The 21650-nt window shown below is 40.8% G+C and overlaps 1 protein-coding gene across 1 annotated transcript in view; it reads left to right on the forward strand.

Annotated features, from left to right (window-relative positions):
- The window catches only part of nkd2b (NKD inhibitor of WNT signaling pathway 2b), a 28934-nt gene extending 13554 nt beyond the window's left edge, over nucleotides 1-15380 (forward strand). Inside the window, exons 4-10 of the mRNA XM_077720781.1 lie at nucleotides 10942-11002; nucleotides 11526-11638; nucleotides 12537-12632; nucleotides 12750-12891; nucleotides 13686-13743; nucleotides 13821-13945; nucleotides 14121-15380. Coding sequence (XP_077576907.1) covers nucleotides 10942-11002; nucleotides 11526-11638; nucleotides 12537-12632; nucleotides 12750-12891; nucleotides 13686-13743; nucleotides 13821-13945; nucleotides 14121-14719 — 1194 coding nt within the window. The 3' untranslated portion in view covers nucleotides 14720-15380. The remainder of the gene's footprint in view (nucleotides 1-10941; nucleotides 11003-11525; nucleotides 11639-12536; nucleotides 12633-12749; nucleotides 12892-13685; nucleotides 13744-13820; nucleotides 13946-14120) is intronic.
- The last annotated feature ends 6270 nt before the right edge of the window (nucleotides 15381-21650 follow it).

Consider the following 21650-nt stretch of genomic DNA (forward strand, 5'->3'; position numbering starts at 1 on the left):
GGAAAAAAATATCAAATTGAATTTACAGCATCTTTTTAGTACTCTTCCTCTAGATGGCTAAAGGTAAAAATACCTTTTGGATCAACCTTTTGTCATTCATGCAATAATATATACAGTAATTATAGTTATCTGGTCAACTAAACAGCTCTTGATTAAATTTGCTTGTAAGCTGAATCAAAATCTTTACATATGCTGTACATAATTTTTCTGACACTGTTGTTTGGTGGTGTGCCGACTGTGGGAAACTCTGCTTTACATCCATGGGAGAATGCCTCCTAACAACGAGGGAGATTGTTCATGTTAAAAATCAAGGCATTCCGTCAGGTCGTCTAAACATGGCAGACAGATTGCTCTAAATCCTGCACCCGCAAATCATCAAAAACACACTTGCCATTGACTCTTAGATGACCCAATTTTGTATCACCGGCCTTGTGAGAAACTTTGCAGCATTAATTCAACCCTGTTCTTGTAGGGTCAAACATTTTTGTGGTCTTTTCTAAATGTGGTGGCAGTCTGGGAGTTACTCAACAAGTAAAGTGCGGCTAGAGACAAAACAGTGGAACGTCTTTAGGTTTGTCTTTTTTTTTTTTCCGTTGTGGCCACTGGCTACCATTTAAATATAATGTGCATGAAATACTATTTTGTGGTTATCACGTCGCTGGGGCTCCTTACGGTAAATTGTACATAAATTTATTTTTTTTGTCTGCGCTTATGCCCATTTTTGGCCATAACCACTTATTTCTTGTACACATTCACCCAATATTTCTTGAGGTCAAAATTCTAACATTCTCCCCGCAAGTTAGTATTTCGTAGACTAGAAATTCTGTATTTCGAGCACACACTGTACCTATTTTCTTGCCATAAATTAGTATTTGATATTCTGTGGCCACACTTTAATAGCTTTGTAGTACACATGTAACCTCAGAAGAGACATGCATTTTGTATGGATCCTCCAGATTGCTTTTCGACTTTGCCATGCAATTGACTGGCCATCAATTTAGGACTTGGGTAGGGAACTTATGGCTCGGGAGCCTTATGTGGCTCTTTTGATGGATCTCCGCCTTTTTAAATCATATTTTTTCTTCATTAGACTCTTCTGCATGCATACTCTCATTGATTAGCAACAGTGAAATAATGTTTTCAAAAGAATTCAGACTTTTTTCTACTTTCAAAGTGGTGAAATGAATAATAAATGCTCACATTTTCATGTATTTTTACTTTTAAATTCTGAGTATGGCTCTCAAGGAATAATGTTTGAAAATATGAAATGTTTATGGCTTTCTTCGTCAAAAAGGTTCCCGACCCCTGATTTAAGGTGTCCCTTGCCTGGTGTCGATAGTTAAGGCTCCAGCTCCAGCACTCCCTGCGACCCTTGCGAGGAGAAGAAAATGAATAACTGATTGAATCCTTTGCTTATTGCCTTCTGGTCTTCTTTTGTTTTTTCTGATGGCCAAATTTGGTAATGGTGCCAAGTTACAGTACATCTGACCGTGTCCATTTGCCCAGTGTACCTCCCAGAAGAAGTATTGAAGTTCCATGCATGCTACATTACTCGCTGATTGGTCACGGATGCATGAGCGCCTCTCATCAATGGCAGTCATTTGTATCTGCACTTCTCTCTAAAGCTATCCGTTGGGAGCGCCGGCAAGTGGACTGTAGAGCTGCGGTCCTGACCGTGAAACCGGCATGTTCCGGAAACACAGCGGGGGAGCTTATCCAACAGCCCGCAAGCCGTTAACAGCAGGAGTTGCCGCAATCCAAAATATTCATTGTGGATCACGTAGACAAGCATCCGTCAAGTGTGTGCGCTATTGCTGTTCTTATGCGTGCAGCTGTCCTTCCCGACGTGGTTTGTTTACATTACTCAGTCACCCACAGAAGCGCTGAAACACCCACGGACCAAGCAGTTCCCTCCCCCAACCACAGAACCTCACCCTTATGAAGTGTCGGGTCTGCTTTTTTCAAAGGCGAGACTGGAATCCCACGCAGCTTAACAAAACAAGTGGGGAAAACAGTGGTGTCGACTCTTATCTCGCAGGTGAGAGCAATTACAACTGACTTCTCCATGCTAGACAGACAGCGGGGAACCTGACACGTACTACCACGAGTGTCCTTACGGGTGAGAGTGATGGTGTTGAAATGCGGCAGAGGATGATGAGGGTGCTTACAAATTCTTGTTTACTCCTTCTTACTTCATCTTACACACTGCTCTAAGGCGTCCCGCAGATGCTGTTTATTTGAAGTATTTAGTGGCACACCAACCAATTCCAGGCTGCCTAAAGTATAGCACATGAAACTCCACTTCACCAGCAGTTGTCCATTTACAAAAATATAACTAATATAACAAAGAGGATGATTCCACTCAAATTCTGGCTTATAGGAAAGTTTCAATTGGTTGTTTTTATAACATATGTGCCTTCACCCTTAGTTCCTGGTCTCCTAATTTTCACGGCTGGGTAGGTGAGTGGTTAGTGTGTCAGCCTCACAGCTCTGGGGTCCTGGTTTTGAATCCAGGTTGGTTCATCTTTGTGGAATTTTCAAGTTTCCCCGGGCCTGTGTGGGTTTTCTCTGGGTACAATGGTTTCCTGAAAAGGTTACGATGAGCTTGCAAATATCCAAGTGTTTTGTAACAACAGCTTGGCCTATATTTAAAATTTGCAATATGATTATGCAGTTGTGCAGTGCAGTTGTGCAGTTTTGCCAAAGGGCATCAATAATTCCCACTGGTTCACTGTATGCCTTTCATAAGATTCCAGTACTCTTTCAACAGCAATGTCATAAAATAATTTGCCACTCAGTTACTTTAGAACTAAACATAAAATTGAAACAGAGCAGATGCTGCAGCGTAGCACAACAGAATAGCTGGGATTGTTTTTCCATCACCATGTCACACCTTGGTCACTTGTTCAGAGATTCTAATTTATATGGGGCATTCTTATCCAAGACTGACATTTCATCTATGGTTGTGTCTCCTAAAATTTTCTTTTGTTTTTGTTCGGTAAAATATCTAAACAGTCAACACCCCAAGTCCTATATCAGGTACTCTGTTACGGCTTACAATTGAAAATTAGGTTCATTGAGCACTCTAAATTGATAATTTGGGGGGCTGGTTATTTTTCTCTATATGCACTTGAGATTGGAATTTTTATTTCAATTGAGAGATGGGAATTAAACTGAAAGACACTGGACTTGTCTTCTTGCCCAGCAAGTTATTTGTGTAATGTCCCTTTGGTCTGTTGATAGGCTGGCTTCACTATGCCACACTGCTATGATATCATATTATTTTTGCATCAGGGTTTCACAGGTAGGGCTGTCAAAAAGTGTCAAAAGGCTCACTTCAAGGAATTTTTCTTCTTCCACTGATCACTGGAATGTGCATGGAATCTTTACTTTTTAGCTCTGAGTGGCACTCTGAGTGGCAGGCAGACATCTTGATTAAAGACTTCTTTCTACAAAAACTCTAAAAATGAGACAAGTGTCTCCACTTGACTTATAAGAGGTGGAATCCCTTTGGGTCTTCATGGGATTGGTGTCCACGCCAATTCAGCCGCAACCTGGCAGTCTGAGATCTTCTGTGTTGTTTAAAGGACCTATGGAATGTGGAACAAATCTGTTCAGCTTTATCAGCCTGGATGCACTCCCCATTGGCTAAGCTTAAGAGCCAGGGGCCCGCACGGGACCTTACAGAATTTCACATGGATGCCACAAACAGAGGAACATCCTGTTTGAGGCAACGCGCCTATCCTGTTCATTGCTTGGCGCCTCCCTCTTGTTTGACGAGGTGATTGTGTGCTCAAATGCTGTCTCGTGTGTCTTACCTCCGGTTTGTCTGTATATCCTTCCGCAAAACTTTTGAACCCATTACCTAATATACATCAAGGTCATCAAAAGTGCTAATATATATACAGACTAATTCATTTATTTGTCCTGCACTGGCAATGTTCATCCAGCCCTTTATTAGTCAACATATTATATTTGATAAACAAGATAAACACCTGTTTACATTTAGATGAGTAATACAGGGCAGTCAGTAAAGTTTATCTGAGGTGGTACAATTGAAAATTTGGCAAAATCATTTGGACATAATAGTCTCCAAAAGTCAACAGTTGGCCCATAATACATGACTAAAGCACTCTCTTATACGGAGTTGCATATTAAAAAGAAAACATTGGATCTTGCATGTTCCAAATGTGGATAAAATCTGGGTAAATGTATTCATTTGTCAGGCCGGTGTACGTTTGAAGGAGGGCAGCTAAGCCACATCTCATTAGCAGCAAAGGGTACCACAATGAAGATGTTTAACATCTTTTCGACTTAACAAGCAGTTGTGATTAGCCAAGTCTGTCGGCACCACACTTACATCCTAAGGAGACCCTAATTATTGTTAAAGGAGTCAAGTATGCATGTATATCTGCCACATAAATATTATATCGTACAGTTCATCTGCGAAATATCCAATTTTGTGGTTGACTGTTTTTATCGGAAGAATCGTCAAACAATATTCATTGGATTAGACAATACTAGTCAATCTCATCACCGGCCAATCCAAAGTAGGGGACAGTATGACGTATTGGTTTGTGGAAGAACAAAAAAAAGTGTACTGTAGAAGAAACATTTATTGATTTTTTTCTCCCTTCTCTGAAATGGAGCTATTTACAAGAACCGCTTAGCACTCCGCCATTTGTTCAAACAGATGGTTGCTTCTTGGAAATGTCACGTCTGCAGCTCCCACCGCTGGCTCTGACCTCGGAAGGTTAAGAGCTGGTGATAGGACTGGAGGTTGTCAATACGGACCTATGCAATGAACCAGGAAGAGTCGTAATGACCCGCTGGGCTATATTTGACCCCTTTAATGATTAAATGCAATTTTATGTGCCTCTTATTTATTGGAAAGGTAAAATTGCAGTCTTCGAAGTATTACTTTAACTGTAAACAAACCTAATGCAAGAGCATATGTGCCAGCCGAATTTAATCTGTAAACTAAATTTGCTTTGTTGATCGAATAATTCAAATGGGGAACTACTATTTAATACCGAAAGAGACACAGTTGAATGATTTTCGGTGTTTTTCGGGTAGCAGCAGGATCCACTGTACTTTTGACAGCTGAGGAAATGTCCTCCATTATATCACGTTGCTATCAAGCTATCACGTCAGCTGTAATGAAGCAGAACTGATTACAGCATCGTTGACAGATGCATGGCGGCCACCTAGCAGCGATAATCTTTGTTTATGTCGTCCAGCAGGTCAAATCAAAGTAGGGGGATAAACAGGTTCGGAATGGGAAGAACGGCGAGCTTAGAAGATATCTCACGTGTAGGGTAACAGGTGACTTTTAGTGGTTTAGGTGCGCTTATGTCAGTCGCTGAGCATTCTCATCAAAACCCCCCCAAGCCTATGCCCCACTCCTTCACAGCTGTTGTTATACAAGGACCGAAGAGGCTTCACCCCGGTGATTCATGTCCTGCCAAGAGAGAGGTTCTGCCTCCTGTTTGACCTCAAACAGAGTCCCGCTGGCCTGCCAGAGTCATACCTCGGCCACATGGAGTCTGTCCAGATGACAGCGCGGTGTTCTGTTCTCATCTCAATGCCATTCAGGCAAAGACATCTCACAGCAAACTGATGCATTGATAAAATTCCCCATTAAATGCCTGCTGTATTTCGAATTCCTTACCTGACTTGACTATGGCACCCACCAGAGCATGGAAAAAAAGTGAATTTAATGTAAGGATGGCAACGGAATGAGACTAAAACTGATTTTTCTTTTTTTTTTTAAGCCAGCATCCTAGAATGGATCATATTCAAACTTAGAGGTTCAACTCCTGCCATCCAATACTAGCTGAGGCCAATGTTCTGTGTTGACTCATCACCATAATTACCCTGACTCGGTCTCCAAGTTGAGGCTTTGGTCAACCACTGAGAAAGAAGACTCGTAGGTCTGCTATCGCTTCATTGTTCTTTTAGACTCAAGAGCAAGAGCGTTTGGTAACCCTCTTACTTCTTCCTTCCCCCAACCGTCTTCCCTTTCACTAAACACTTACATCTGGTTTTGAGTCAAAGCCAGGCTGGTTTCTCCTGGAATGGAGGTCTTTTATTCCTCGCTGGCCTCCCCTGTTCTCCGGTTTCATCATGCGGTGACGACTACGCCGTGCGTTTACAAAGTGGTGTTCCTTTCTTCACACTGACACCACCGGAGCCACGTTTCCGTTAGTAATTAGCCTTCCCCGATCACACGCAATCAGTGCCGGCACCTCGATATAGGCTTGCAGGCAGTTGCCGAGGCTGCCATCTAGTGGAAGGGGCACAAAGTTGCTTTAGGGGACAAAATGTTAGGTTTCCCGAACGTTTTCTAACATATCAAGTATATTTCAAAACTTTGGTTTTGTAATTACAGAGTATACAGTATAGTACATTAGGTAGTGTTCAGCCCAGGTACCTATAATACAATTACATAACCATGTTAATTTATGCAAGATAAGGATAGCATGCTGGTGTGTAATGGAAACAACTATAAAGGCCTAGTAAAACCATTCTTTGGGAGATTAGTTGCACTCAAAAATGATCTGCATACGCAACAGAAGCTGAGGCAGACAATCTTCTTCACCCACAGAAGATTTTTAGTTGAACATCCATGCAAATTGCCATAAGTGAATTCTTTTTCCTATAGTTTTCTTTAACATAGTGCATTTTTTTTCTTTTTCTCTACCATACTAATGTAAAGAAGCACATCCAAAGACAAATAATAAAAGACATTATTCAAAAAACATAGCAAATATTTAAAAAAAATGTCATCATTTGGGGGGCTCCGAGCATGCTGTTTTGCCAAGGGCATTTAGTCACCCTTCACACAATTAACAGTCCATTGAAGAGCCTCAACGATTTCCCTTGAGACCTTCCCAGAGGTGTCAGGTGACATTGCGTATGTGTCCTATTAGACACTTCTGAGGAAATGACTACGATGTTGTTCATTAAACAAAAGGGACATACATTGTACAAGATGTGTGGATACTAATTTCACAAGTTCAGATAACCACGTTGACTGAAAAATTTGAGAAAGCCTCTTGATGATATCCGGATTTTTTACGTCTCCTCCTGCACCCAGTATGTTTGGACTGGGATATACATACACTGTGCTGTGTAATTCGTATCCTGAGGTGACAGGAACTGTTCAGCCAATCTTTTGCACCAGCCCCGCCTGTCTTTTTTTCTGTGAAGATTTTGTTAAAACGTGCTTTGCGCATCATATGTTATAAAGAAGGACTATGCGTGCGTGTTTTAAGTAGGTAAGCTGGGTGCTGGCGTGGGGAGTAGGTGGGGGTGTAAGAACAAAGATGTGTACTGTTTTCCAGTGGGAGGATGGGTGGGATGCTCGCATAGATGGGGGGGATGTCTGATGTCACCTGGTAGGGAGCTATGAAAGCCTACCCCGGTTGCCTTAACCCACATTAAAGTGTGCGAGTAGAACCTGTAGGGAATCTTGGCAGAGGTGCTGCATTAAGCAAGAATAGACATCACACACTTTTTAGGCTCTGGCTTTTGGCACTATGCCGAGAAGACACTTGTTAAGACGTTAGTCCTGTCAGTGCGTTGACTTGTCCTTGTCAATCCTGCACATGCGCCTTGTCATCTGTCGTCTTTTTACTCTTGGATACGTTTCATGGCTTTCAGGTGGAAAACAAGAAAGCCCCAGACTTATTTGTGGCGCCCTCCTGAGCATCTTGTGATCTGATAGAGAAAGAATGGCAGCGGAGAGATGCCAGAAGGCGCTTAATTACACATGTGGCTCACACATTTGCAGGCCGACACCGTGGGCGATGTAGATGGTGATGCCATGTGTTGAGATTTTAAACTGCAGACTGCGGTCAGACACCGTTCACTCTCTCATTAGTTCTCTCTGCAGATGTAATGAGAAGGTGTTGGGGTGCACTACTCAGGAAAGCCACGTGTTCTGCCTCACTCATAGAGACGTTAAATCTCCTTGTACCTCAGTTTTAATTGGAGGATGGTGGCTTTGTTTTTCTCATGACAAAACCCTCTCTCGTGTACAAATGCCGTGTCTATCACGGGATCAGACGACTTTTTGATGTTGCTTTGAACTGTAGAACAACAGACTCACTTTCCCTCTCGTTAAGCGTATTCATTTACATAACAGGGATTTGGTGGAAACAGCTAAAAGATAAAAAAAAAATATCTCAAGTCCTTGGTCATAATAGTCCATCTATGGGCAAAATGTGTTTATAACTCATTCGCCATATTTTCTGGGGGATAATTCACCTTTTTATAGATTTTTACTTCAACTTTCATATTTTGGCAGGGCCCATGACTCTATATTCTCGTGTGTTTGTTTTTTTTCACCACACTGACAGCATAACTTGAGAAATGCGTTCAAGACGTGCCTCTTGCTTTAAGAGATGGCTTACTTTAGAAGATTGATTTTGTTTATAAGTGATACCGAAGATGGAGATTTTAGTTGTGATTTAAAGTGGAACGTTGGGAAACAAGTTATGTTGTGTTGTTTAGGAGACAGTTTTTTCAATTATTCTTCATATTTTACATCAACAGACACGTATTGCTGTTCATTTTATTGCTTATGCCTATAATGGTGTTTGTTCTTGGTCTACAATAAAGGGGAATCACCTCTTAAAACGTGACCTATGCCCCTGATTTTTCCTGTTTTCCTGTTTTCATTTTTTGTAGTTACACTCAAGAATCTTCTCACCCCAAGACCTGCACAAATAACTCAAAATGCGGTAATATATACTGGAAATGTCACTTGTAAAGAAATACTACCACGCACATGTGCATCAAGTGCATATTCCGAACTTTGAATAGCCTTTGTCAGCATTTTGGTGGTTTTATAATTGTTTATAATTAAATGAGTAAGTTTGCTGGACCTAGTATAGTAAATGCACATTTTGCATGAGAACAGTGCTTTTATACATTTCAGTCCTTCGGCCTTGAAAGGATATTGTTGTGTAAAGTGTTCCCAACGGCCTTGAAAGGATATTGTTGTGTAAAATGTTCCAAATGGGATGAGGGAGTTTTTGAAAAAGCCACAAGTCCGTGTGTGTTTGTATGGCTTTGTTGTTATTCACCCTTTTATGCACAAATTATGGATTGGACATCGATCCTAGTCAATATCACTGAAACATGTGCATCCAGAATATAGCCAGTCTTCCCTGTTGAAATGAATTGCCACTAGGGGTGTCCTGATGCAGATTTTTGACTCCCCACTTTAAACAAAAAAATAAATTCCCTATGGGCAATTTAGAATGTCCAATCAGCCTACCATTCATGTTTTTGGAATGTGGGAGGAAACCGGACTACCTGGAGGAAACCCACGCAGGCCCAGGGAGAAAATGTAAACTCCCCACAGTTGGATTTGAACCCAGAACCCCAAAGCTGTGAGGGCAATATGCTAACCATTCGCGCCTCTCCTTGTTTCTGTTTATGATAATGAATGCATTTACTAATATTTTTTTTTTTTTTAAATCAAGGACAGAATATAGTTACTTAGTCCTATGAAAGGTTAAAACTGTTAAGTGGTGCCAACTTTTGAATAGCTGTCCACTGTAGTGACCCTTTTTCGAGAAAGTCTTTTTGAGGGGGGTATCTATTTGAAGGGTGAGCGGTCATGGAGCAATGCCGGTTATGAGTGTTTTTATAAAGCCATTCCTGTTTTTAAGCAGTGGTCCCAGTTACCAGTAGATGGTCCTTATCGGTCTCCTCTTAGCCAAACCACATCCTCTTCTGGTATCTGTTCACTCCCAAGTTTTTTCCTCTTATCCTCCCTTTCCTCCTTTTATTCTGTACTCCCTACTTCACTGGCCTTCCTCCTCAGTGCCCCAAGTCTCCCCCCATTGTTGGCTGTTTTCTTCCCAAAAGTCTCAGGTGGCCAATTTGCAGCGGGCGTTGGAACCTTGACCCGGAGACTGGATTGCTTTGGCGGTGAAGGTCATGGCTAGATTAGAGGCTGGAGGACGGGGCCTGTAAAGTGAAGAATAATCACTGGCTCTGAGATTGTTAACTCAAACCACAAGCCCTGCTGTTGTCATTACGCTGAGAGGAAGGGAAGGGAAGGGTGAAGCGAGAAGGAGGCCTGGTGGTTGGGGGGCTCCTTCACCTAAACGCATGCAGATGTTCAAAGTCTCATGCAGTACATGCATTTCTTTTGTTTTTCCAGCATTGATCTGGTTTTTATTTGCTTCCTTACACTGGGCCTCTCGAGCCAATGGCTGCAGATTTGATTTCAAAGACGCCAGAGGAGCGAATATGACGTAAATAAGATGAATCATTTGTTGTTTAAATTCTTGCGGTTTAGTCTTTGAGCTGAGCTCATTGTTTCCATAATCCAAGTGTAATTAAAGTGTGTGCTTTTGTGTGTTGATACATTTGGAGAGGTTATGTTTTATGTAGGAAACTATTTATTCCTATATGGCTCCTAGGTTGGGCCCTTTATATGACTTTCTCACATTTTTAATTAAAAATACTGAATAATGAAAGAATGAAACATCCATCTGCTATAAGCTTTGAATGGGTCATGTAACATAACTTCCTTCCTTGCATATTTCTGGGCTTCTTTCATCAAGTTCTCCTCACTGAGAACTTTTTGTGAGAACCAAAATTGGCCGAGAGAGCACACAAATGAATTCCAAGTTCCAACTTCTTTTTTTTTTGATGGATGCTAAGGTCTGTTTAAAGGCTTGGGAGCAATCTCAAACACTTGGCTGCGTTTGCATCTATCCCAGACAGTGTAACACAATAAGCCTAGTGCACAATTTTGAAAGTGTTTGGCTACTCTCAAGCACCGTCCATGTGTCGCCATCCTTTTTTTTTCCACACAGATCTGACGAGGAAATGTTTTTGCTTGAAATCTTTTTTTCTTCTATGTCTGAGGCCTGAACTCTGGATTCACTCACATTTCTGATCTTTCTTTCCTCACAGGAGTTTCCAAATGGGCATACAAAACCAGGTCACCTTGCAGATCAACACTGCCCCCTTCAGGGTAAGTTTGATAGGGATTTCCATGTAATAGAAACAGAAAGTCCATGCTGCTGTGCAAGTGTGCAAAGGAGCATAATGGAATTATACAAGGATAGCTGAAAATCATGCATGAAATCAAAATTGCCTTGAGCCACAAAAAACACACACTTTTTATTTACATTAATGCAGTTGTACAATTTTATTGAAACTAGTGAAGCACTCCAGAATAATGCAATTTGGTATTGTAACATCATTTGGCAACAGAAGCGACATTTTAAACATTTAGCAATTAAATTGTGAAAAGTGCTGCAACTTTGCCAAGATTATACACTGTACTGCAAAAGAAGCTTAAATTAGCAGGAACTGATTTACTGTGATCTTTTTGCTACCTTTATTTACTTCCTTTGTCTAATCATTATACAATTTCGTCATACGCTGCTGAGGGTATGATGACTACTAGGCTTTTTGTCAAGTCAATGATGACGACAATGCCTATGTCTGATTTTCATTTTTTTTTCATCATTTGTTTCTATGTTTTGTAACAGTGGCTCTTCCTCCCGAGAAGGCGGAGGGATGTGAGAACTACCTTCAGTACCTTCATGCGGACGATGCCGAGCGAGATGTGAAAACTAGTGGCAAGAAACGCATCAGTCTTGATGTAAGTCACACTTTGGTATCTGATTTTCATTATTTTATTGGGACAACAGTACTGGAAAGAAGGTTCTAATCAAACCCCCATATAGCCTATTGGTGCAGGGTTATGTAAAGGAGAAACCACCATGTAAAAAATGTGAGATTCATTAGATGCTAAACCAGGGGTGGGCAAACTTTTCGGCCCGTGGGCCACATTGACTTTAGAAATTTGACAGAAAGGCCGGGTCAGCAAAAGATATGATACACATATAAAACTGCATCCGTTAACAGTACATATGAAACATAAACAGAAAAAAAGGACTAAAGTATTAACATACTCATCACTCATCATTAAAGTAAAAAGTATAATGTACAAAGTAAAGTAAAAAGGAATGTATTAAGAAATATTAAAATGTAATTTCAAAAAAGATAGAGGGGCTGTAAAACACAAAAAAATAAAAATAAAAGTGGACAGAACTACTACCACTGGCTTCCGCGTGCCGGCGCCATCTTTGGGAGGGGGAAAAAAAACATTATTTGGACAACGTCGGCGGGCAGGATTAAAAAGCCTAACGGGCCGTAGTTTGCCCATATCAGTGCTAAACTGTCAAATTAATAAGCAGGTATGCTAAGTATACAATTATGCACCAAAAATTTGGTGCCTGAAATGTCACAGAAAATGCAGTTTCACCCCAAAAGCGTCATTCACTGAAATGCATGCATCAGTGCAAGAAAATTGCTCTGGAGTGTGGTTCTGTATCATTTATTTCTCCAATCCATGACTAAGTCTACGTAAAGGCAAAGAAGTTAAAAAATAAATAAAAAAATAACCCCTGGAAATATATTGTGAGAATTAGTGAGTTCAAGTAGAGTATGTCCTCCTTTTTAAGATAAACAATTAAAATCTTATTATATATGCACAGGACTTGGAATGTGATGTTTCAGTGGAAGATGACAACCGCCAGGAGTGGATTTTCACACTTTATGACTTTGACAACAGCGGCAAAGTGACAAAGGAGGTGTGTTTTTTTTATAACTCATGGGTACTTAATGCATGTCAGTTTACTTAATAACTAATCTGTGTGACAAAATTGGGAGCATTAGTCTAAGCGTGTGTGTTATTCATTTGGTTGTAGGATATGTCCAGCCTAATGCACACCATCTACGACGTAGTAGACGCTTCCGTCAATCATTCCTGCAATAATAAAAGCAAGACTCTTCGTGTGAAGCTGACCGTCACTCCAGAGCCGAGATGCCACAAAAGAGAAACAGGAACAGGTCAGTCAAATTTTACAAACCCTAGAAAAGTAAGTCTTGCAAAACACTTGGCCGGGTTTTAGACCCCCAGTAAGGAGGTCTTCAAAACTCATTTCCTTTGTTCTGGTTTTTGTTGTTCTTTGTTTTGGTGAGGAGTATAACTGAAATTAATACTTCTCCGTTATTTGTGGAAGCATCAGAATGAAAATGTTTGCTATATTTAAGGATATTGATCCTCACAGGCGGATGCTTGATTATCATTACCGTATTTTGACGACTATAAGGCGCATTTAAAAGTCTTAAATTTTCTCCAAAATAGACAGGGCGCCTTATAATCCAGTGTGCTTTATATATGGAAAAAAAATAAAATATGTCATTCATTGAGAGTGCACCTTATACTCGTGAAAATACGGTATTTTTTCATATCTCAGATGATGAGGCCTTTAGGCCGGGTGGTCGTAGTTAATTTGTTTCAGTGAACTAACTATTTAAAGACACATTTCTGACAAAACTAGACAAGAAAGAAGTAGAATTAAATAGTAACCTTATACAGTAGGAAAGTTTTAGACGCTTTCTCTTAAAATAAATGGTAAAAAGTCTGAAATTTGAGGGAATGCGGTTTGCTCAAACCCTGCATCTCAGAACTGTGAAGCCGACACGCTAGCCGCTCTACTATCGAAGTCTAACATCATTTTAATATGTTCATTATCTCATGCTGCTTGAGGTCCACATGATTAGCCAGAAAATGCTCGATTGTTTTATTCCTAACCAATTTAGTGTGATGGATTTTAACCCGTTTCATTTAACTTCTTCAGAACGCTGCCGCCAAGAGGAGAGTCGCTCATCTCAGAAGCGCATGTCTGCCTACATCAGGTCAGTCTGCTGAAAATGAAACAGGACACACCAAATGGATATTTTACACTTGTGATCCCTTTTCGTCTCCACAACAGCAGGGGGCAAAGCAATGAAGCTCCAGCCACTGAAGGCCAGCATTACTGTGTGGATGAAAACACTGAGAGGAGGAATCACTACCTGGATTTGGCTGGTATAGAAAACTACACCTCCAGATTTGATGGTAAATTTCCCCACTACCGCACCATAAGACTTGAAAGAAAGTAGAAACATGAACTAAAGATTCATGAATTTGTGGATTTCTTTTGTTTATTTGAGACCCTCTTCACTTTTATTTTTTGGAAAATTGAACACATTTGCAGTTTTTTCACATTTCTTTCTTTTTTTTCTTTCTGAAGGAACAACTCCCCCCCAGGAAAGTCAAGGTCAGAGCTCCCAGAGCCAAAGCCGCTCTCGTTCCCACGAACCAGAAGCCCAAGTCATCCACCAGCGGCGATCGCAGGTCATCGGCGACGCATACAACCCCGCAGAGTTCCGTGGTAAAGGAGCACAGTTTGTAAAATCCCCCAAAGGAACCAGTAAAGGAGGGAATGGCGTCGGCGTTGGAGGTAAATCCACTAAATGTCACGGCTACCACCCTCCCCTGCAAACCATGTTGCACGGTGGCAGTGCGGCCGCCCACGGGGGTCAGGATGTATACCACTTACCGCAGCAATCGTCCGGCCACCATCAGCACCCTCTACAGTACAGTCATAGCAAACGCGTCAGGGCCAAAGCCCGGGAGGCGCTTTCCCCGAGCAAAGCACCCCTCTCCCCGCAGCCTCATCCTCAGGGGCCGCCCACTTTTCCCTCTGTGCTGCCGGGTCTGGAGAGAGAGCAGGTGGCCGCTCACCCGGGCAGTCCGGGCTTTGTGGTTCCTGTGGTCCAGCGCCACGAGCACCATCATCATCATGAACATCATCACCACCACCACTACCATCATTACCACCAGACATGACCGCCTGGTGCTCTCGCCCAGCGGACAGGACCAAGCACCACTCCCGGTCGAGGATCGTAGTATACTCACCTCATTCAAGCTATACAGAATTTATCCTGACATGTATGGAGTAGTTGCCCAGCTTTAGAGTTCTCAAAAGGTTTACTGAAGTTACTGCGTTACAGCAAATTCTGTTCAGCACACTTAATACATATATAAATATATATTTTAAATCAAATGTTCTCTGGGACTGCTGAACCTATTTTCAGAAATGGGAGCACACAGACATACCGGAAAGTCAAAATGCAGAAGAACGTTGACCCCCAATTCCCCCATCCTAATGCTGTCGACTGTCGCCGTCCCTTCAAGCTATAAGTCACATTCTGTGGGAAACCACAGAAAATCATGGATCTCAGGTGCAAATGTGCTGCTTATTCACAGAAGCCTCTTCGTCTGTGGACTAAAGGAGATTGGAGTTGAAATACTGGGGAGGGGAAGGGGTTATGAAATTACCACTGCCAGTTTTTATGCAAAAAAATACCTTGCTATATGTACTGTATAAAAAATATCTATAAATATAAACACATTTTACTGTATAATTATTATACTGTATATGCATATGTCTCTTGAATATAATTATGCATATGTGTATTTTGTCTTTTATATATATATTATAATAAACATTATACTGTAATGTTGATGTTGGTCATCAATTGGGTGGTGCAAGGGTCACCAACTCCGGTCCTGGTGCACGGATTTTAATTACTACCAGTCAAGCACTAGATGGCAACAGAGTTTAACCAATTTAAGGCTGCACTTGGCTTCTCATAATGCTCAGAAATTCACAATTCCAGTCATTAGTTTTGTGATCGTGTCTTTAAAAATAAGTCAATCTAATTTCATGTCTCCAAAGACATACACCACATTCAATAATGAAATGTACACATTTAGATTATTATAATTTCAGAGTATATTCAGCTTCTCTACCCAGTTTTAAGGTCGTGTTCCACAAAATAGCATTCTGCCTTTGAGTTTACAAACTCAAAACTATTTTATACAAATGTATATGTTTTTACAATTGATTATCAATACTTTGAATACCTAGACTACCACTTTGTTGTATGACCACAGTTTTTTGTGACTGTTACACATCTGTGTTTCTCTTTGCTTTTTGGGTTGAGTTACAGGAGACAAAAAGCACAATAGTACTGAAAACACCGCTGAATACATGATCGGGTCCTATCTTGTGACCAAATCCGATACTCCAAAAATAGCCATAGTGATGCTATTAAATATTTATTCCATATTGGATAAATTGAACAAAAGTGCTTCAAATGTATGCACATGACAAAGAAACAATAATTAAGTATCCCATTTTCTCTCTCTTGATCCAAATACTAAATGCATGACATACTGGAGCAGGGGTGGGCAAACTATTCCACATTGGGTGCACTTTTTCATTCCAACCCATAAAGAGGGCACCTTTTCACCAATCTGGTGTCCAACAAGTGCAATCAGTGAATTACAGCCAGGTGTATCTTGCTTCAGCACATCCCCCATTGGACAAACTGTTTGCAATGGATTGGGGTGGCCAAGTCCAGTCATTGAGAGCCCATATTAGTCTTATTTCCATGTCTCCCTCACACAACACACTTGAATCAAATAATTGGGATCATTATGAAGCTTCCGGACAGCTTGCTGATTAGTTGATCATTTGATTCAGGTGTGGTAGAGGAGGGTGATATTGAAAACTTGATTTTAGGTCAATTTTGCCATGAAATTTGTCATGACAGTCTTTGGCATTAGTATATTCAGTTATTAGTTATTAGTGATTAATTGGGCGATTCATTACGTCATGCTGTGACATAGAAAGACACACTCAATGTGGATTGGTCAAGGAAAAGAGGCGGAAGTGACCAGGAAGCAAATATTCCTTTGTACACAGGCAAATTTCCAATGTTTGGATTTTAATTTAAAGTGTCACAGAAATCTTTTTTGACAGGAATTGGTGAGAAGATACTAATCATTAATGTTTCCTATAAATGGAGATGGAAGAAATAAAGTCCCTCCTTAAGGGCCTTTAGCAATCTTAATGACAAAAAGTTGGTACGTATATATATATATTTTTTTGCAGCATAGTGTCTGGTTAGGCTTTGTATCCACGTTTCTTTTGTTAATTGTCAGCAGCTCAGGAGGGGTAAAAAAAAAAAAAAAATCAGCATTCCCTGCTCCAGTGGTGAGGGATTTAGGGAAGGACTGAATCTGAGCCCTGGCTGGGCCAAACAATGGCAGCTATGAAAGGCGAGGGGAGGGTCCATCCAATGCAAATATCCACTTTGTGCACCCCCAGAGGACCTGCTGCTCTCAACTCTGACATCCACCATCAAGCAACAAGTGTGCATTGCATGTTTGTCTGAGTTTTGCTCCACTTTATATTATAAATGCAACTTTTTTTTCTCCCACATTTATGGAAGTTTTGACCAGGAAGCAACTCATGGGGAATGACTACTAGTAACCACTATTAGGAAAATGGGCTCAACGTCATCAGAATACACCTGCTCTAACAGGAAGAACAGAGGTAGGAAATACTTTTAATGGATTCATTATCTCTGAATTTAATTGTTTTGTCAATTGCTGGATTTTTTAGCAATCCATGCAATTTTCTAAGTATTATTACAGTTGCGTTCTGCGCAACTTTTCCCCCCCTCCTTCTTTGTGCGGCTTATTTAGTACAGCTTAGGCTGTCTCAGGGAAACGTGATTATCCTCTGAGCATTCAAGACATGCATGAGAAAGGCTTTGCAACATAATAGATCAGTGGGAGCTTGTCTACTTGTATGGAACGGGGACAAATGGCGGGGAATCTCCCCTGAATGTTGATGCTGCTGGGTGTCCCATGTGAGGGAACGATATTGGGAAATATTAGCAGCATTATAATTGGATATGGTGCTATTGTTGTTGTTTACATGCTATTCAGATTTTGGGCACTAAACTATGAGCCTTACTTTGGATAGTTGTTACATCCCTGCAGTGTTTGGACATTCTCAAACCTTGCAATGGTGTATTGCTACTGTAAAATCTCAGCACAGACCCCCCGACTGCTTGCACGCTGCCCACCCTTCCCCTACTGAAACTTCAAAGTGGGCTCAACATGAGGCCTTTATGTGAACAATTGCACCATTCTATCCTGCACCCCACAATCCTGACCCCCACCAGCCCCCACTCCCCATTTCCACTTGATTAAGCCCCGAGCGGAGCTGCCTCGCTTCAGTTTGGAGGGAAAAGGGTTCCCTAATTCTGACTCTTAAGTGCAACACAAAAGAGGAAGAGTGTTTGCGTTGCTCTAATTTGGGACCGGTTCAATAAGTTGCAAAGAGATTTCTCTTTTGGGGGGTTGAAGAGGAGCTGGCTGCCTTAGAAGGGTCAAATATCTATTATTTTGTTATTCTCGTTTCATCTCATTTTCTGAACTGCTTTATCCTCATTAGGGTCGCGGGGGTGCTGGAGCCGACCCCCGCTGACTCCGGGCCAGAGGCGGGTGGGGAGACCCTGAATCGGTAGCCAGCCGATTGCAGTATTTTGTTATCATAAATCAATTTTGTTATGGCGGTGAACTCATTTAAAGGCTTTAACGAAGCTTGAACTATAAATAATATGAATACCTTTATTACATTAGACATAAGATTCAGATTAACATTAAACAATGTAAGGTTAAGATTAGTTTTGAACAATGCCAGTTCTGCAAGTGATGCAGAGGGTGTCCAACAATACTTAGTGACCAGTAGTACATTCGTTTTGGAACGCCTTGTCCTCATAAAGCGTGCGGGGGGTGCCAGAGCCTATCCCAACCAACTATAGTCACCAGGCAGTGGACGCCTTGAATCATTGGTCAGACAATCGTTGGGCACGAGGAGACTGACAACAATCCACGCTCACAGTCGTATCTAGGCATGTTCCAACATAGTAATGTGGAAGAAAACCAGAGTAGCAACCCTTAAAGAAGACATATCTTCATCAATCTGGTGTCCTACAAATGCAATCAAGTGCAATCTTATTTTCTGCAGAAATCTCATTGGTCAAAGTGTCTGTGCTGGATTGTTTGAAACAAAAAAAAACTTGCAGCCATATAAACAAGTTCCGCTGTAATACACATTATTTATGTGCAATTTATATGTATAAAGGTTGCTAAGCAATGAGAACTGCTGGATGAAGTTTGCCTAGATGACTCTTCTCTATTCAGCTTTCTCCTCTCCATCTTTTCTTTTCTTCTTTGTGGCAACCCCCCATCACTTCTCTCAGAAAGTATTCTGTAATTTGCATACTAAAAGGCAGATAGAAAAAATACTATGTTATATTGATTAAATATAACAAAAATGTAATTGTCATTCATTATAGAATTTATAGATGTTATTATATTCAATCAGAAGGCATGTACAAATCTTCCAAATCATTTTTTTAATTTCAATTAATCCAGTTTTAAAAAACACTATCATAAATACTGGCATTCAAGTTAAAAAGTACCACAGTTACAAAACATTAGGTGGCATTTAGTTTACCAAGCACTACAGCGCCAAAAGACAAAAATAACTTAAGTAAGCTGGAACTTTTGTTTTTGTTTGGACATTAAAGTCCAATTGGGTACTACTCCACAAAGTAATATAAAAAGTCATATCCGGGCAAGGTCAATTCTAAAATATTGCACAATCTAAAATATTGCACATTTTTATTGCACAGAAAGGATTGTGTGTCGTGTTAATGCAAATGTCTCATCTCATCTCATATTCTGAACTGCCCGTCGACCTCACTGCTCTGGGGTCCTGGGTTCAAATCCAGGTTGGTCCACCTGTGTGGAGTTTGCATGTTCTACCCAAGCCTGTGTGGGTTTTCTCCGGGTACTCCGGTTTGCTCCCAAATTCCAAAAACATGCATGGTAGGCTGATTGGACACTCTAAACTGCCCCTAGGTATGAGTGTGAGCATCAGCTGGGATAGGCTCCAGCACCCCCGTGACCCAAATGAAAATGAAGTGGTTCAGAAATTTTAAATTTTGATACTTTTGTCAACTGTACCAAAGCCAAACACCTGTAAAAGTCCACATATAAGTCTCTGGGCTTAAAGTAGCAACCTTTTTGTGTTAAAGCTATGGTTAAAATATATATTTTGACACCAGGTCACTTCAGGCGAAGGATTGTGAGAAAGCACTGGAACAGTCGGCTCCAAATATCCAGATTTGCACAAGTGGGTCCAGGATTTCATTCCAACCAAACACTTTTCACCAGTGTGAATTTTACCAGTGTAATCAGTGGATTGCAACCAGGTGCTGTTTATTTTTGTAGAAACCTCAACAAAAAGAAATCCCAGCCAAGTCCTTGAGGACAAGTTTAGAGACCCGTTGTGTAGTAGGTCAACAAAATCACAATATTTTCTCTATGAGTTAGTGTTATCCGCCCAGAGGAGGGTAGTATACTTATCTTACCCCATAACAATTGTCTCCTGGCAGATTTTAAACAGTTTGACTATTTTTAAAATGTCTCTGGGCTCATCCACCACATAATTTCACAGATTTATCTAAGCATCTTTAAACAGGATGCCATTATTACTGCGACAAGGACATAAGAACAGATGTGACACAAGTCTAGTTTAAACAAAAACAGGCGCTCTCAATTACTATAATATGCTGACAGTATCCACGATAACTTTGTGTCAGCGTGATCAAAAATAAACTCTTTTCAGTACTTTGTACTGAGTGACATTTTTTTATCCAGCGAAATGACCTCATTAATTCAAATATTGATTTCACCTTACCCTCCACACCCAACTCAATAGCTTTATTAATTACGTGTGAATTGTATCTCATGAAACGTGGCATAACAAAGCACTAAGAAGATCCTCAATGACAAATTTCCTCCAAGTGAGGGGGCTTGTCCCCATGGGAGTGGTATAATTAGAGCAATGGAAACAGGAAACACCTCGCCCTCCCTATCATTCTCCCCTGCATCGCTCTCCCTCCTCCCCTATTTCTCTCTGGTTTAGTTCTTTTCTTCCACCAGACATCTGCCTTTTAAATCCAATGGTGAATTAAGTAATTGTTAAACAATTCTTCAGTAATTTGGAAATACTAGTAGTCCTCACAAATTAGTAGTAAAAAATGACTCCATCACTCCATCACAAAGCTACTTTTATGACACAGTTGGAATTTGTACCCCCTCTTCTTATATCACCAACAGCCTCCAAATGATTCATGAGTGGTGAATGTTTAAACTCCATCGTGGTAACGTGGTGTTGCGTCAAGCCCGCGGCCACAAAGCCTCTAATTTCTACTTTTAAGATTAAAGACCCGGCGTAGACCAGGTGTACAGTCCAGACCAAAGATGAGACTTCTTTCTCTTTCTCCCTTCATCTTACATGTGTGCGTTGCCCCGCCTCCAAGGAACTTTACAGAACTGTGTGAGGTGCATTTTTACTGCTGGGAGGCTTTGCCTGAAATGTCTCCAACTGAGGCAAACAAAAGAGTTTCAATGACACAAGTTGTAAGTGAAAATGGACCAAAGGATCTCTCTTTGGGAGTTCTTGGGGATAAAAAAAAGGGCATTTGAAATCAGAATAAATGACAATTTTAATCATTGGCAATATACAAGTAAAAGTAGACTTTTTCCCTTTGCTTTCCAGATTTTTTTTAAGTGTCTGAAAACTGCAATAGACAACATATACAATGCATTTGGGTTCTGAATTTGAGTCAACATGACTTGGGCTCTGTGGTATGACAACTCAGAGGAAATACATAATTCCAGACTACTGAGGGACTGTGCGGTTACCTCAGTTTGTAGAAGGTCCCCATCTTGTGTGGCTCCAGTTTTTTTTACCTAGGTCTATAATGTCTTGTGTGTCTTGTGTCTGTCTTGCTGCTGCAACCAAGAAATTTCCCAAATACAGGATGAAATAAATTTCTAACCC

The sequence above is a fragment of the Stigmatopora nigra genome, chromosome 7, assembly GCF_051989575.1.
Source record: "Stigmatopora nigra isolate UIUO_SnigA chromosome 7, RoL_Snig_1.1, whole genome shotgun sequence".
Classification (NCBI taxonomy): Eukaryota; Metazoa; Chordata; class Actinopteri; order Syngnathiformes; family Syngnathidae; genus Stigmatopora; species Stigmatopora nigra.